General features: G+C 32.1%; 1 protein-coding gene across 1 annotated transcript in view; it reads right to left on the reverse strand.

Moving 5' to 3' along the window:
• LOC106109658 (protein phosphatase 1 regulatory subunit 12C) overlaps positions 1-18631 on the reverse strand; it is a 28242-nt gene extending 9611 nt beyond the window's left edge. The window contains exons 1-6 of the mRNA XM_013291242.1: positions 18387-18631; positions 16891-16974; positions 4338-4489; positions 2484-2932; positions 926-1051; positions 310-444 (exon numbers count right to left, since the gene is read on the reverse strand). Coding sequence (XP_013146696.1) covers positions 310-444; positions 926-1051; positions 2484-2932; positions 4338-4489; positions 16891-16970 — 942 coding nt within the window. The 5' untranslated portion in view covers positions 16971-16974; positions 18387-18631. The remainder of the gene's footprint in view (positions 1-309; positions 445-925; positions 1052-2483; positions 2933-4337; positions 4490-16890; positions 16975-18386) is intronic.
• Positions 18632-19053: the final 422 nt, after the last annotated feature.

A 19053-nucleotide genomic window follows, 5' to 3' on the forward strand; every position in this document is an offset into this window, starting at 1 on the left:
TTGTTTTAAATGAAGGTCGATGGACCGTCCTCGCTATATCTCTTGAAGCCGCACAGCAATAAAAAAATTCTAAGATATAACAATAGGCCACTGGTAGCATTATTTAACGAAAACTGTCGAGAGATTTAAAGACTTTTAGCCTTACAAGTAAACGAGGTATAAAGTTAAACTCAGGAATAAATTGAGTAAAAAAAAATATTAGTTAAAATTTTGATTGTATTGGTTATACTCAGTTGAACTTTACACTGCGTTTATTTGTTAAGGCGTTTAAATTTAAAGTATGTAGAATATGCATTAAGGTTTGTGTGCTGTGATATTTAAGGTAGGCAATGTTGTATTATATAAATAAAAAGTGTTAATGAACTGACCGGCGGGCGTCTCGTCGTGCTTGTTGCGTACATTGAGGTCCGCACCGTACTGCACCAGTAGTTCTAATACTTCTAACTGCAACAAATCTTAAACTCAAATTACACTGTACATTATATTTTTTTTATTTCCAGGCTTATCATATCGACAATAAATCTATACTAATCTACACTTATATTATAAAAAAGAAAAATTTGTATTATTGGATTTTTGTATGTATTGAAATAACTCAAAAACTACTGTTCCGATTTCAAAAATTCTTTCACCATGAAAAGCTACGTTATCAGTGAGTAACATAGGCTATAATTTTTTATTATAATATAATTTCTCGCAGACAAAGTCGCGAGCCACAGCTTACGCCTGCGACTCCGTCCACTTGGAATAAAAAAATAAAAGTGTGTAACCTATGTGTTCTTCCATACTATCATCTACATTTAAACCAAATTTCATTGAAATCCGTTCAGCCGTTTAGGCTACAAACTCTAACAAACATCTATCCATCTACCTAAACTTTGACATTTATAATATTAGTATTAGATATACAATACATGGTACGCACATGTCCCCAGCAGGCGGCGGCGTGCACCGGCTGCCACATGTCGTGGTCGACCACGTCGGTGCTGGCGCGCTGCTCCAGCAGGAACTCTACCACCTTCAGGTACCCGTTTGCTGATGCTATGTGCAACTGCCACGAATAATAATCATATGTTAAATTTTGTGTATCAAAGACATTACAATTACAATGGCATTATGTTTTGATTCACTTGTATTTGTTTTTTTTTTTCAAATCCTTTTATCCTAGGTATGCGTGTTGCCAGAGGCCCAACTTTAGTCCCGTTTCTTTCCCGCCCTTTTTCTTATAAGAAAAAAATAGGAAGGAAACATGGACTTGAAGTTGGAGGGAACGCATAGGAAGGGCAAATATCCTCTTTATGTGCATTTCCTCCTAGGTCGATTAAGGGTAGTCAACGCATCCGCTATTGCGAATGTCTATGGGCAGTGGTCACTACACCATTTTGGCGGATTCAAGTGGCCGCTTGTTCGTTTGCCACCTTAAGATATAAAAAAGTTATTAAAAAACAGCAAGTAAGTTTAGAGAACATACGTGATAATAATTTGAGTATAATAAATTCTTTAATTCTTCCCTTCCAATAGCACTAATTATTCGTGAATGTGTATCTTATTACAATATACAAATGCGCATATATATCGTTGTACGAAGGTTCCATTAATTAAAGTTTATTGAGAACGATACATAACGCGTCATATTTTGCACGTGATTACAATTATTGCAGTGACACACGGCATATTATTTAAGAAGATATAGTAAATTGAATCTATTTATACACCTACTATGGAATAATTTTAGGAGAAAAAAAAATAAGTAGGCCAAAATCTACACACATCTATGATCACGGTAAAAGAATTTTTTATCTGTATTCTTTGAACTAGTAGTTAAAAAATATAATTGCTATTGAAACTTTGTCAAGGTACAAATCATCAGGAAGTATGTAAGAAATACATCTTACTAAAACAATCTTATTTAAAGCCTGTCCCACCAATGGCTGATAGAGGCTCTGATAGCTTAAAAATGTCACTGTCAGATTGAGCAACAAAATCCGATATTTGTTTTACACGTTGGATTGTTATCAGACAATTTACAATTTGGTGGGACAGGCTCTTAATCTCCTAGACACGGCTATATCGATATATTAAGCGGCGATAACTTTTAAATGAATATAAATTACTTTTTAATACGCGTATCAGTTAACCTAATTAACGTACACGGAACTAATGACATTAAATCAAATTATACATGCACACACAAAAAAAAATCTTATTTCTTTACTAATTATAGCTAAAATAGTTTCTTTTAGAAAACTTAAATGTTATTGTTTTTATCTTATAGGGTGGAAAACGAGCAAGTGGTCATCTAAATTCGCCGGAATAGCGAAACGACCATTGCTAATAAACCTCTGCAAATGCTGATGCGTTGCCAACCTATTACAGAGCAAAGGACACGCAGAATGAGGATAAGAACCCTTCCAGTGCGTTTTCTCCTCTGCAAAAACCACTTCCCAAACCCATCATGCAATAGTGTAGATGTGTTTACTTACCAAAGTAGCACCCTGATTATCTCTAGGCTCATCTAAATCCATTCCTTCCTTGACTAGTTCTGCGACATCCATTAACATCTTCATTTCTGTCGCCGCTCGGGTTTCATCTATCAATCTTTGCGTTACTCCTCTAGCTGCCATTTCACTTTCTATCGCATCTAACGTTCTTTCTTCTTCACAAATATCATATGGCATATTCCCGTCTCCATTAACAGCTAATAAGTTCGCCCCTCTTTGTATTAATATCCTTACAAGGTTTAGGTTGCCACAGGTAGCTGCCGCGTGTAGAGGCGTCCATTTTTCACTATCTTCTGCGTTAACATTCGCTCCATTGTCTAATAGAAGCCGCATCATAGCTTCATTATTATCTATACAGCATTGATGTAGTGCAGTTAACCCATCTTCGTTGGTAGCGTCAGGGGTTACACCTCTGGCCAATAATCTTCTTACTGTAACGAATTGATGCGATAAATTAGCATAAACTTTACCATTACGGTCAGTTGGACATTGTGAAATTAAAAGATCGGATTGATAAATTTCGACACCGCTATCTGTGGTACTAGAGAAATTCGTTGTATAGAAAGCATGAAATTAGGTACAAGTTTATTCGAATTTGGTTTTAGGAAAATTAATTATTAAGAAATTGTTGACTTCATTACATGTACGCGATAATTTGGCGCCGGTTCTAAACTCTTCATAGCTCTCAACCTTACAATTAACGGCATTTATGCTTGGCGCCGGTTCTAAACTCTTCGTAGCTCTTAACAATTAACAGTATTATTTATGCAATCGATAAAGTCAATAGTTTTTGCATGATTAATTATTTCTTTGAATTCTAATTACCAATGTTAAAAGTAATGAAACTCGAACGATTGTGGAGGTCAATGTCTTTTATGCAATTAGAATAGTCGTCATTATTCAACGAGATACAAAGTCATACTAGACTGGGCTTAGTTACGATCAGAATAAACAGCATGAGAAATATTTATAACATTTTACATTGATATATATTTTACAATGAACGAATGTGTGACACGACCTCGTAGTGTAAGGACATCGCACTCAGCCGCACCGAAATAACAGTAAAACACTTTTGCTTTTATTTCCACACGGCTAGACATGACTTTATTTAGGTCTCAATATGTTCTGTATGACTCAAATGTCAGTGTGCATGAGGCTAAGGATGTTTGCTCATTTAGTAAAGTAATAACCGTATTCTGAAACAAATCTCAAACTTCGTAAGTGCCGTTTAATTAATATTGGGAATAAAAAGACAATCTGAATTGAGATTTTAAGTTCAAATCTTTAAGACAATCAAGACTATCAATACTCTTACATTGTGATGCCAGAAAATCACATTTTCATATTAAAATTGAGAAAAATGATTTTGATGTTTGGATGTCACTTGGTAAATACGGTATCAAATCAAAATACATTGTAAGTAAATAGTGTAGGCTCTTAGTACACATCCTTAGACTTAGATCATCGATACATGCGTTTAGTTTGTAATCGACATTTAAATGCATGATGGAATTCTTAGATCAGAATAACTTACATATTTCCGTAATACGCTTCTAACCAACACTATACATCAATATAAATTAAATTGTCATCTTCTTTAAGAGTAACACAAATTAATGGAACAGTCATTTTTATAGCTTCTATGTTAAGTTAGTGACCAGTAGATGATTCCTTGATTGGACTTGACAAAGATAATGAAACAGGCAGTTAAATTTCAATAAAACAAATTCCAATCAAACAAAATACCTAGAAATACTTTTTACAAGAGAAAAAAGGTTTCAAACGTGTTCCGGTTGATTGAACTACGTTTAAACGGAGTAAAATTAAAGTTACCTTCATCGATATCATTCCTTGCCGCTGCCTCTAATAGCATAACACTATCATTGAAGTATATATTGCGTTTGTTACTCTTCTCTCTCTTCGGTCGTGATCGAGCCCACTCTTTCTCTCTCTGTTGCCATAGTTTCAGTTGTTGCATGCGGCGTCTGAAATGAACAACACAAATCTTTCAACAATAAGCTGACGATAACGTTAAAAATATAATAACGTCCCTGTTGTTATCTTTGAAAATAAACGAGATGACAATACGATGTACTTCTACTGGGTTATACAACTTACTTGGGCTATACAAACGGATAGCTTTTTACGGTTTGCAGGTTACATACAATAAAAATTGATGGAAAATGACTTACAAACTAATGTAACTCACTTTTGGTATATAAAATGTAAATCCTCCATCTTGAATTACATAAAAACATATACGTTTATATGACTAATCAAAACCAGAGCAATAAATAACTGATTCGTGTTTCGACTTTACAGTGTTATTTATACTCGATATAGTAATATTTCGCTAAAATCAGCATAAGTGGATATTGTATGTTAGTCGAGTGTTTGCAATTATTAAATCAAATAGCCGAGAACATGTGGAAGTAAATAAAAAATGTTTAGCAGTCTGCAAATTAGATAGAACAGCGGCAAACAGCGACTAGACACGTTTCACGTATTCGTAAAAAGTATGTGACAATCATAGACTTATTATACTAATAGACCGGCTCGCCTGACAAATGGTAATGATATTAAACACGTGATCGTATCACCGTAGGCTTCCACTGCGAAGCGCCGGTACAGTCAACTGCACAAATGTGTATACATTTACAAAGCTTTAGAAACTTGTATACATTTCGGTTTCAATAACATGTATGCATGTGCGTCTGAACATAAACTTATACTATTGGCGAATTCTTGGATACTTATTTTTAAAAACGAAAGCGTTTATAAGTGTTGTAATTGTATACATATTTTTGCAGCTGACTGTACAAGAACATGTAATGTCTGTTGTCTATTTCAAAATTAATTATATGGATGACAATGTTGTTTCGGTAATAGATTACTTTACTTCACAAAATTACGATCTTTTCATATCTCTAAAGATCGATAAATAAATCCAAATTCACTTTCATTTTATAGTTACGCATAAAACTTTGCATGCACAATTTTACTTCTCTTTCGTGCCAATCTGCTAGAAAACAATATTACGATATAATTTCACGTTTCCTTTAATTATCTAAACTTCCCGGAACAGAAAGTTTATCATCGTATTGAAAACGAATCACATTTATCAAATGATTCTTTGATATAACGTACGTTGATAGTTCATTCTTTATTTAATTATTTTTAATTATAAGACCATAAACGTAATGCACGTGCAATTACACAACGCGTCATGTACACACGTGTGTGTGATAAACGCGAACCTTTAATGCTATCACATTTAGCGAACGTATTCAAACAATAACGTCACAGTTTCTGTACACAAGAGGCTACTAAAGGCAAACAAAAAGATAAAAAAAAGTTACTGAATATAGTAGAAAAATTATTACAGACAATTGTTTAATTCATTGAAAGATAAATTAAAATTGACTGAATGATCATTAAATTACCTATGAAACTTGAGAAATACGACGTCCTCTTATAAATAGATACGGAAACATGACAAACGCCTTTGCTATTGACCACAAGAATGTATTGAAACAAAGCTTTTCCGATTATAACGTCATAGTTTTTTCTAAACCCAGGTTTTTAAGACCGACAGTAAAATTATTCGTACCATGAGTTAACCAAGCGCCAATAGCCTAATGATTAGGGGAATGGATTACCAATCACGTGGTCGAGGGTTCGAAACCCGCCATTTCAATACTGTCATAAAATTCCTAGCACAAGCCTAAATCTTAGTTGGGATGGTAAAAGAATCATTAGTGAATTAACAAAAATCTGCTTTTTTTCATAAAAAAGCAATCAGTTACCACCTTTCCTAGTGACACATAGTTCTAATGATAACACTATCATAGTTCCAATACAGTAGCTTTTTAATTGTATCGTAATTACTGGGAAGGTTATTATCGATATCCGCTATTCGGTGGTAGCAGAGATAATCTGCGATACTAAGTGCGTCAGTGGAGTGTTACGCTTTCACACGAGGACAGCAGATTAACAGTGCAGTAGACATTGCAGTACTACTATTGTATAAACGACCACTTACCGTACGATCAGTTGTGTTCTCTTTCAACGTACACGTCAAACCAATAGCATTACTGAACTACTTATTTATCCTGTCCTCGTGCTAAACTACACAAGCAAACCGGTCGCCAACAGACACGGATACCTTTGCTGGGGGATATATGCGGTGCCACAATATTGTGTCAAGTAGCTTTGTATAGGTAGATCTAATGTCTATTTACTTATGAAATCGGTTAAATTTTTAATGAAGCAGTAAAGGCTATATATGAATTTTTGTTAAAATCTTTAATCTACCGTCAGTCGAGCCTCTTTCATATTTCTATGACTACTATCCTATTTAAATGTGACTAATGTTGACAAATTAAAAACTTCAGTCCACGTTAAAAAATAATTGAATGGACTAAAGTATACTAATAGGGCAACGTATAAGACATAAAAACGATAAAAATCGATAAGGGATTTATATCAGCAGAAAACAAGTGTTACAACAACTTCTACGAAATGTGATAACATATCACCTGTCATTTACGAGATAATCTGATCTCAACCTAGATATCTTGATACATCCGAAATGCAAATAAAAATCAAACGATTTAGAAAATAATTCTGTAAAGTTGCTAAATCAGTAATGCCAACATTGGAAACCGTATTCGTAACAAAAAAACATTACTAAGCACTACCTCTGCTCTTTTTCAAACTAAATCTGCTAATAAAAACGTTTAAACTTGTGTTTCAATTAAGTAAAAATGCCTTTAATGGCAGATGTAGGTCTTTCTTTTAAACAAACCATACGGCACATGATTGCAAAGCCTACAAAGATCGTAACTAGAACGTCCGACATTTAAACAAGTTGTATAGGAACAGCCTACAAACACCGGGCGCTCTATTGGAATTACATTGCAGCAATCAAGTCTGATTTTACGTTCCTAAGGAATCAATTGCTGGGTACGAAATTAAATGCAAAGCAAAAAAATTGTTAACAGCAATTATTATATTACAAGATTTCGCCCGCGACTCCGTTCGCGTGGAATTACAAAAAAAACAAAAGTGAGTAGCCTATGTGTTCTACCAGAGTATCTTCTGGATCATACCAAATATCATCGAAATCCATTCAGCCGTTTAGGCTACAAACTCAAACAAACATCCATCCATCTAAACTTTCGCATTTATAATATTAGTATGAAGTATGATTACGAGAGTTTAATGATGAACAAGTTATCTAAAGGTGTGTCCAAGTAGCGAACGAATCAGTTAATCAAGGCATCTTCTGTGTCAAGAACTTCTGGTGTTGTGGATGTCGATGAACGCCGATGAGCACCTCGGTTTCCGCCCGTTTGCCATCTCTTATATAAAATCTCTGTAAACCGGTGAATTTTTATACATTTTTTTAATGTTGGCTGTCGATCATCTTCGTTCAAATTTTCGTCTTCGATAAATAATACCGTTGAATAAAATGTTATCACACTTAGCTAAGTGCCAAGACAGCTGGCTTCATTATTTCTTTTATGACAGTATGTACAGGAAATAACTGACATTATTCTTCCATTTGCCTACGACAGTGTATATAAACTATCAACCATTAACTCACAATTACATATGTATAAACGCAGAAATATTAAAACACCTATTTTCTTAATTCCTAGTGAATCAGTTATACTTTTATAATGTTTTTCCAGTACTACCTTAATATGGTCCAATCACGTGTTTTCGTTAAAAGTTTATAATATAAAGTCTATACTATAATACATTTAAAACTAAAGCTTCTACAAATACAAGCGATTCATGTATAAATTGCAAACAAGTATACAAGTGTAAACAATTACTTAATTAGTTACATAACCGCTCCCTTAACGTTAAGAAAAATACATTTCTCAAATCATTTAACGCGCTTTTACGCAAGCTTTAAGCAATTAGTAGCGGTTTAATTTTCGTAACACTGCCTTTATACGCTTAATTCTACACGAGGCTTTCTTAACTCAAACTTGTCATGCGATCATAAAAAGTGAAAACAACGTTTCACTCTATCATAACGCATTGTATTGCAATCTATATAAATATAATGATTTCCATTGTTCACGTATTAGAGAGAAATTAATAAATCAATTTTGTTATGGATATGAATCCACTGTGGTAGAGCTCGCTTTAACATCTTTGCACAAATGGGCTCGTCAGGTGTAATACTACGACCACACAAAAAACAGGCGTGAAGTGGAAGCAATGCCTATTTCTAGTGGCTAATGGAAACGCACCGTGCAATTGATTATATATCGTGACTATGTTTTACACATATTTCGCGTTTACTTCTATGTGTTGATGCCCGACGTCGCCCGGGTAAATTTAAATATTGCACGTAAAAAATTATAGCCTAGTACTTCTGGTCTATTTACTTTCGACCAGTGAAAGTTATCATGAACGGTTCAGTGATTTCAGAAACAAACAAATCTTTCTTCTTTCAATATTGGACGAATACATGAACAACACACGCACGCGGCACGCAGTGACCGTCGCGAAGCGATAGCGAGTATACCCGATTAATCACTCACCCTGAAGAAGGACCCCCAACGGGTTCGAAACTGTCGGTGCCTACACCGAATGTTATCACGTGAGTTTAGCCGTGTTATAATTTATATACATGAAAAACAGTAATAGAGAATGGTTCAAACAACATTATTGAATTTTATAACACGAACTCTATGAACTACTTAGTGCTATACCACGATAGCTAGGTTCAATGACCTTTGACAATATATCAAAGCAATCATTTTCGAAAAAAGTAAATAAAAAAAAATGTCGAATAATATTGTATCGAATACCTTTAAGGAGCAATTATGCGGCGAATTAACTGTATCGTCTAGTTTCTTGAACATGTCGACCGCAAAAAGGCACTTTCGATCCGCTTTTGCCGCAGGTCCACTTTTTATGTTATCGCTTTTAGTTCAGTGTCTGTCGTGAATACGCTCACAATTTTTCCGGTTTCTAAGCTTTAAGGCGAATTCGAGACTTGGCTATGAATTTAATTAATATTAGTTTCACATTTAAAAAGTAAAAATATCCTTAATTACACAAAAAAAATCATTTCCATTTTTTTAATGACTCTTTCATTTCAAGGAAGAAAAATACAATAGAAATTACATAATTACATCTAGAAACTTTCTTTACATATTAAAAACGAAAGTAAAATGTTACAACAATTACATTGTATAAAAACAGTTTGTTAAATTAATAACATTTTTTTTAGTATTCAATTTGTCTGCAGTAAATTACATTATTACTTGTTACGGCACATAACTGCGTATCATTTCATTTAATTACACAACTAATATGAGAAGCCTTTTTAATTAACAATACGAACGATGACTTGCTATAACAATTCGCAAAGACTAACATATACTTGCACTGACAAACATTGTTGAGTTAAAATTGACAACCTACTTCGATACTTCTATTTCCGTTGAGGAAATATGCCGATGCCTTTACCATTTTCCAGCAATGAAAAGCGAAGACAATTCTACCTAGGAAAGTATTCATATTTTTATCCCTATCTTTTCAAGCAGATTGAAAGGGATCACAATACATTTATTAAAATTAAGTAGAGGATAAATGAAAAATGCCGTATGTGATGATTTGCTATATTCAAGTTTTAATATTTAAACAGAGATTTCATTTAACAAGTAGGCTTTTTGTGAAGAAAAGTTTTAAATGCAATGTCATTTAATTTCACAAATAGAAACAATGTTTACATTTTTTTACAAGCATAGATGCAGTCACATGATATTTTATATAGGGATTTTAAATCATAAGGTTAAGACATCAAATTATTCATATACTAGCTTTAAATAAAAAAATAAGTAGCCTATGTGTTCTTCTACATTGTACTGTATATCTATGCCAAATTTAATCGAGATACGTTCAGCCGTTTAGGCTACAAACTCTAACAAACATCCATCTATCCATTTTAACTTTCGCATTTATAATATTAGTGAGAAGTAAGATTGTACTTCATTACAACTCTGTCATGAAATTATATTGCAGGATAACCAGTAAACTTCTTCGTCGACTTATCTTGTTAGTGGAAGGTTCCTTAAGTATTAGAAAATTGAAAGATAAAAACACACTGCGAAAAACATACTTTACTTTAAAGTTATGTATTAGAACGTATGTATTTATTACAACATCGCAGACGTATAATTATCGAGCTTGCGACGCTTACAGTATATAATAATGTTGTAAACTTCGTGTAACATAATTGCATATAATATGTCGCGTATAGGCACGTTATTTCGTAATATCACAGTAAGACATAACAACTCTCAGGAAACTAAACTACATATTAATGTACAGTTCACAAGTCTGTAACAACATTTAACTGCTGAATGTATAGTACATTTAATCCTGTAATCACTTGCAATGTAACCCGCAATAATTAGTGGGGGCCTAACACTGTAATTTGCCAGAAAATAACGTCATCGATAAAATTTGTACGAGATTTTGTCGGTGTACTTGTGCTGCACAAATCTTATACATATTTATTAACGACTATGAATACTCTCTCGCAAATTTTCGTGATAGGTCCTATGGTTTCGTGGTTCCTATGGTTTATAGATGTACGGTAATAAATTCTCGTGAAGTACGATCTCATTATGAAGGTCACTAAGTCGTAACTGTTTCGAAACACCGTTGAGGACAGATTATTCAACTGTTCGAGGCAATTTCGCTTATCATTTTATGTATTTTTTATAGTAAAGTAATATAATATTAATGTGCCGTTTCAATATTCTTAATGCAATGTTAAACGGTTCATTCCCACCAATGCGAGGAATGTCAACATGGACAGGATGGAGACTACCAATGAAACAAATACAAGTTATTTCATATTATTATTTTGACCGTTGGCTCTATGCCCTCGTTTGTTTTACATTTTAGTATTTCAAAACAGGTCAAGTTGAAACCCACCTTATAACAATTACTATGATATGATGATATTAACCATCACATACACTTAGAATATTTCTTAACATGGTAGAAACATTAGTGGCCGGTTTCCCAGCTGCGTTTAACCACTCGTTAGTGTTTTTCGTTCGATAAATTCACGACACTTTTCCAAACTACACCTAACTTGTGTTTTACTCCTTTGAATAATAGGTCATGACAAAATAAGTGGCCGTTTCAGAAACCCAGCGTAGATCGTTCATGTATTACAATCTAATCCATTATAATACAATTAAATAATCAGCGGAAGACCCGCTATTAGTATTATTAGTGTATCTTTCCCTGTTGTTATCGCATAGCTTGATCCGAGCTAATCCTAGCAAGGTCTCTTAACAGATTAGCTGCTATATTTGGAATTACTCTTTACAAGATATAAATCATTGTGTTGACTACACTGGCTATCGCATACCGAGACCGGACAATGTTTTTCCGAATATCTTATAAAATCGTCAGAATTAAACCATTTTTACTTTAACCTCAAAACGATAACAAGAGTATCATCAATAAAGATGTAAAAAATCAAGTAGCATTATATTAGTACCTAGATGTTTTAGTATACAGCATTTGTTTTAAAAAATCGGCAAGAGGATTATTGTTTCCGACGTGTCAGTTAAAATGCCGTTTACTATAGGTACTAATTTCAAGTTTATTATCTTTTATTCAAATGTACTCAAAGAGTATTAACGCCGCGGTTATATAACTTCTTCCGTGATTCAGTGTAAAATCCAGACGCGAATGTACTTTATATTTAAGTGACTTTTTTTACCAACAAGCATCGACGAGTGTTCAATGTCAGCGAAATGTTTAACTCTATCGCATTTATCAAATGATTTGCTTAAGATTTATGTTTCAACAGTGTTGCCACTAATGTAAGGAAAGGCAATATATGTCTGCACATATATTGCCTTTCCTTACATTCTTCTATAAAAAAAACAGAGACAATATTAAGCCATTACTAGTGGCAATCAAAACTAACAGTTATAAAGTTAGCCTGATCTCGAAAAAGATAACACTTTCAACGCCTATGAATTTCATGTGTCAAAATGTACTCACAAGTTGTGCCGGAAGCACTCAACGTGTTAAATATTGTGTTATATTCAAACCTTATAGCAACTTATAACGAATAGTCAAAAAATACTGAATATGGAATAGATTATAGTCATTAATTAATCCATGTGTTTCTTTTATGACCACAATTTCATCATGTTATAGATTTAACGAGCGATAACATGTTTCAACCCACAGGACTAAAAGCGTGTAATTTTTATACGTATTAATCCAAAGAAGGAATCTGACGCCCACAAGTGTTGCACATTCGAAACCAATCCAAGGTCTAAAGCTAATGAAATTTCTATACAAACATTAATGTTAGTATGATAAACTTGAATCTTAATTTTATAGAGACCCGTTAGTTTGTAATATTATGTAAATCTATGCAGAAAAATACAGGATGTTTAAAAGCCTACAACATGAAACGTAAAACAATTGACCATTGAACTTTAACATTTTGTAACTACGATTTGTATTTTTTATTCAAAGTAAAATATTACTCGTGGAATCTATTACCGTCGAAAACATTTTTACCTTAACTGATATCTCTTAAACACGACCATTTTATATAAAAAGTCTATTTTTTAAAGCTCTATCACTTAGACAACCATCCAAAACTAGGTCAAAATTTTACAAATATAAATCCATTAAAAGCAGTCAAGGTTTTACCTGCTATTCATATTTGAATTATAAAACACGCTGTACATGATTTCATTTAAATCACGATTGGTTTGAATGAAAGTAATTGTTCTTATCAGGCATGCACAATCGGCTACGAAGCCACGAGAGTGTTTCATACAATTCCATTCACCTACAATTCGCACACCCATACAAATTAAAGACGATCGCTATTGTTTTATATCTCTTTGTTGCTTTTAACATTTCAATTTTAAATTTATTTAAAAGTAACAGATACATGTTGATTTGGAAGTATGGAGTTGTGTAAAAAAAAACACGCTGCGAAGATCATATCGACATTTATTACCTATATAGTCGTTTGACTGCTTATTGATGTAAAAAGTGAAACGTATACAGTTTGTTAAATTGAATTTATTGTACTCAATAAAAAGAGATGATACCTTATAGATTGTTAGTAATCCGCTTTTGAAATAAATCAATGCGACATAAACAAAAGGCATGGACAATATAAGGAGAGACTTAATAATTTCGTAACTTTTTTTTATGGCATAACATAACCTGAAAATATATATAAACTAGTAAAGAGATTATAAAACGAAGACTTCTTAAAGATATCGCACATGTTCTCGGTATTTTATTTACTTTAGCTATTTATCATTTTAAATTCTATTTTAAAATATTCAATATAATAAATATATCAAATATTGCTGTCTCCATGCCATTTACTTTGAACGTGTTAATTCAAAAACTACATACACGTAGATATACAAAGATAGAACTAACGGTTAACACATGTTGTTTAACACATAAAAATCTTATCGTGACATATTAATTCAGATTCAATAAAATCAGTCTATTTTTATCATAAACCAACAAATGTCACACAACATGCTGATCGATCGTGCATTGATTGAAATAAACTTTTTACTATAGTAAAAATCGATATATCATCGGTTATACATATCGATTATGACGAATATTTAACCTAGAAACTGAGACCAATTAAAGATTTACTAACGGAAACATCTTCAAAAGTGTTATTGTCATAAAAATTGAATCTTCAATGAGAAAACACCGATCTGTTATTATAATGTGTGTGGTAGTATGATTACTAGCTTATGCCCGTGACCCAATCCGCGCGTAATAATAAAAAATATCTTAGTAAGTTGCCTATGAGTTCTTCCAGACTATGCCATCTGTGCCAAATTTAATCTAGATCCGTTCAGTCGTTATGTCTACAGACACTAACAAACATCTATCCATCCTTTCACATTTATAATATTACTAAGACTAAGATAGATTTAAAACCTTCATAATCTTATATGAAAAACATTTCAACTTCAAGCCATCAATAACACCATACTTATCACGATAAGTTGATAAGAATCGCCTACTAGATTTTATCTATTCGACCACAAACGATATTGACTGAAGTAAAACACACTAGTAGCATAAAAACTCGGTCATGTTGGTATTTTCTCTCTATAAAAGTTACTTTCGACACAACTAGTCTACCATCGTTCTTACTAATATGATGCGAAAGTTTAGATGGATGGATGTTTGTTAGAGTTTGTAGCCTAAACAGCTGAAGGGATTTGGATGAAATTTGGCATTGATGTAGAGGATAGTCTGGAAGAACACATAGGCTACTCACTTTTGTGTTTTTTAATTCCACAAGGACGGATTCGCGGGCAAAAGTTAGTTAAAGATAATATTAAAAATAGTCTGAGTACTTACATTGCATCTTAAGATATAGCACGGACTAAAACAATAGATAAACGAGTTTGTTTTTTAATTATTACATTTCAGAGACCGTGACCAATTAGTTTAGAAATAAAACAATACCTAGTAGAAACGGAGAAATTACCGGCTTCGAATAATCTTAGTAAATTGGACACTTAAACAAAAGAAAAACGAATTGTTTTTAACATAAATGACACCTACTAATCAATATCTCGGGGAAGTGAATCATTTTAGTTACCCAACTATATTTCAGCTTTAACCAAAAATTCAACATAGAAAATATTTGAGTTTATCAAAGATCTTTAAATGTCACAGTGTTAGTATTCCGTAAAATGTTGTAAGAATAAAAAAAACAATTCAGAATTGAGAATGCAACATTGGAATGCAGCGTATTGAGAGAAAGTGTGTTTAAACTTTTTCTTAACATTCCCAAATATTCGTAAGTGTTAAAATATGAATCATTCATCTGCCTTTAAATAAGGTACAGTCTTAATATAATTCGCTTAATACTGCTTCGAATATCTTGATTAAAAAGAGAAATAAAACATGTTCGTAGTTATACTTACTTTACGAATCTTCCATAAATTATGATTCATAGTATACATACATCCTCAAATTATTGACATAGTAATCTATACTAATTTATATATACTAATATTATAAAGAGGGAAGATTTGTATTTTTGGATTTTTGTATGAATTAGATTCACGCAAAAACTACTGGGCCGATTTTTTAAATTCTTCCGACATTAGAGAGGTAGTTTATCTGTAAGTAACATAGGCTATTTTTTTATTATTGTTTAACGTCGCTCGCAGTCACGAGCAACAGCTAGTGTTTCAATATAAGTGTTATTTAAAAATTATGTTTAATAACAGTGGTTTACAAGTATGCATGGTTTTAATTTAATTTACTAGCCTTTTTTTCCTCAACATTACGTAAATAATGATTTACAGATTACTTCCGTTTATTTATCCATATACTACAAATATATGTGTTGTTCCTAGCAATATAACTTGCAAAGTGGACATTAGCGACGGTTTGCATTACTTCCTTATGACCTCACAGTGGCCTTAGCCTGTTTATATCAAAGCCTATCTAACCTAGATTCAGTTACATGTAATTAAATGAAGTGTGAAATTTCTGTTACGTATTTCGTTTCTCTTTCACAAAACTTTATATATGGAAAAATATTTAACACATACAACAAGTAAACTAACTATTTTTCTACTTATCTGTTTATTCAATGTAACGAAGCATTCTGCATCGGTCAATCAAAAAAGCCTTATTTTTCAATTTTGATATTTGCAAGCACCGTGAATTTACATTGCATCAACACTTGTTTAAAAACATCATCAACTTCATGAAAATAATCAGATAAAAAATGTTCTACTATGAGCTACTTAGCCATCAATGATGGATGTTTATTTTAGTATTGTTGACTTAAAATAAAACAGGTTTATTAAGATTGTAGAATAAACTGTATAGATATTACCAAACTATTTGCCTTTACTTGAATAACACCTGATTCATTTAGCCAATCTAGAATCGCACCCACACAAATCAAAAGCCATAAATGTTAGTACGAGTGGGATTTTAGAAATAAACAAAATGTTACTAAATACCGTGTGTAGGTTGACTGCTGTTTTTATATACATTTCTATATTTTCAACTGAATCAAACTGTTCTACATATTAAAACTGCTTTTAAAAAAGATTACTCACTGACTTGGGAAGTGGTACATATTTAAAAAAAATATAATGTAAACCTTCAAAATGTTTAAATATGTTAGGTAAAATTTAAATACCAAATGTTTTTAAATACTGTATACTTCTCTTAACTTAAGATATATTCCGAATTTCAGATAAATCTATCAACAGGAAGTAGGATTAGTCGAATTTCAAAATTTGATACAACAAATGGAACAAGTTACAATTATTAGCATTACCTTCTAGCAAGATGAAGCCTCTCCTGTGTTGTGAGGTGCTCCACCTGTGCCATCTCCGCCACTAAGTCTGAATGTTCCATTTTTCTAGAAAAAAATAATAAAAGTGTAAGAATTCACATAAACCTTTATTAATCCAATGCTAACTATAAGACCATTTTGAGTTTAATTTTCCTTTCTAATGTAATAAGAATACATAGACTAAGATTTAAAACAAGAATTTAAAAAGACAAAAAGCTAACTCACTGTAAAATTAGCATTTTTCCACAATACTGATAAAAACACTGTATGAATATGAATCTAATCACACCTTATTATTTAAAATAAGTCAGGCTTTTTTAAGTAACTTCACAATAAAAGACAAAAAATTAAAAGGGCTAAGATAGAGTTGAGATTTGCCTTTGTCCACTGTTTAATCATTGAATTCTGTAAATATCTTTTTTAATTCAATCTCAATTTTGAAAACAAGTACTATCACTATTCTCACAATTGGTCTTTTAAATTGAAAACCTTACAATAACATTTTAGATTTTTGAGATAATGGTCATTATGATCATATGTTTTAATTTTTTAAACACAATACCTTAGAATGTTATTATAACATTTGAAAAACATTTTTGAAAAAGATAACTTTATTCTAATCTAGCTTTGTCCTATGACTTTATCTGTATATAATTTAAAAAAAAAAATTTGGTAACCAGCTTATAGTTAGGTGCACTCTGAAATTCCTGTGTTTATATGATATAATTCAGATGTATGGATTGTAAAGTATTTATTATTGTAAAGACATAAATATTGAATACCTTCATGTTCCAAACACTCATTCACCATTTATAATTAAAAAAATGTATTTGCTAACATTATATCTATCTATTTCTTGTTTATGGCTCTCCCACAACGGATTGGGCCAGTGTCAACTGACATTATATCTGACTACCCTTAATTTAAACATTAATAATAACAAGTTTAAATATGTGAAAACTTTTAAATTACATTTTATATAAATTATAGTATTATCTAATAAATTAATCTTGTTGCCATTTCTTATTTGAATCCAGTAGGAACAAATATAATAATATACAATAGCTTATATTATGCTTGTAATAACATATATTTTCTAAACTCACCTTAATCTTATATTTTTTTATATTTATAATTTATAAGTTTAAACTACATTTTTCAGTTGTGAATAAATAAAGCTTGAGTGCAGTTATTGATAAGTAAGAAATGATAAGATAATCATAAAGCATACTAGATAACTAGCAATCGACGCCAAAAGTTATATTAATGTCGAATTAATTTCAAACGTTACATGCACGGTGTATTGATCCTTTTGTAAACAAAGTGAAAAAACAACTTTATATGCATAACTCATCAGATTTAGTAGTCAGGTTTTATAATTTTCATCAAAAGTGTACAATCTTCGCACTTATAAAAAGTTGTTTTTCCATCTCGTTACACATTTATGTTCATATTTTATACTTTTTCAATAAACTTACCGCAATAATTAATAACTACAAAGCACAAGTATGTTTCATTCTGGTCTTGTAACCTTTATCACACATAATATTCACTAGCGTCACATTCAACACATAATACAATCATCCATATAGATGAATTTAGGCACATTTAACATAGTATTTTATTACATAGTGTCATTTTGCGTTTCTTTGATAAAAATAATAATTCAGAAGGAAAATCACAAAATACATCAGGCATACGGGAGATTGAAAAAGCAACAGAACAAAATACAGTTACTCAAGTACCACAGATTATACTCTTCAATAACTACTGATAACTACTGACAGCTACCATCATCTACCATGTTAAAGTCAAGTCCTCTGTCACTGTCAGATAGCTGTCACATGACGTCTTTTGTAGCTGTCACAAACTTTTCGTTTTAAAACGCTTTTGAAGACATTAAAGTATATTTATTTAATGAACTTGATAATAATTTAGATATTTTATTATAAACCAAGGGTCATTTTGTAGGGTCTTGGGGCGATCGGAGCGCTTACTGTGTTTAATTCAAGTGTAATACACCTCTGTGCATTATCTCCATTACAGGAGTCGAAATAGGACTTTACCTAAAAACCCATGCTTGGTGCATTCACTTTGTTTATTTACTTTTCTGAAAAACCTTAAAATAAAGACTCCCTTAGCATG

Source organism: Papilio polytes, unplaced genomic scaffold (assembly GCF_000836215.1).
Source record: "Papilio polytes unplaced genomic scaffold, Ppol_1.0 DF821067.1, whole genome shotgun sequence".
Lineage (NCBI taxonomy): Eukaryota > Metazoa > Arthropoda > Insecta > Lepidoptera > Papilionidae > Papilio > Papilio polytes.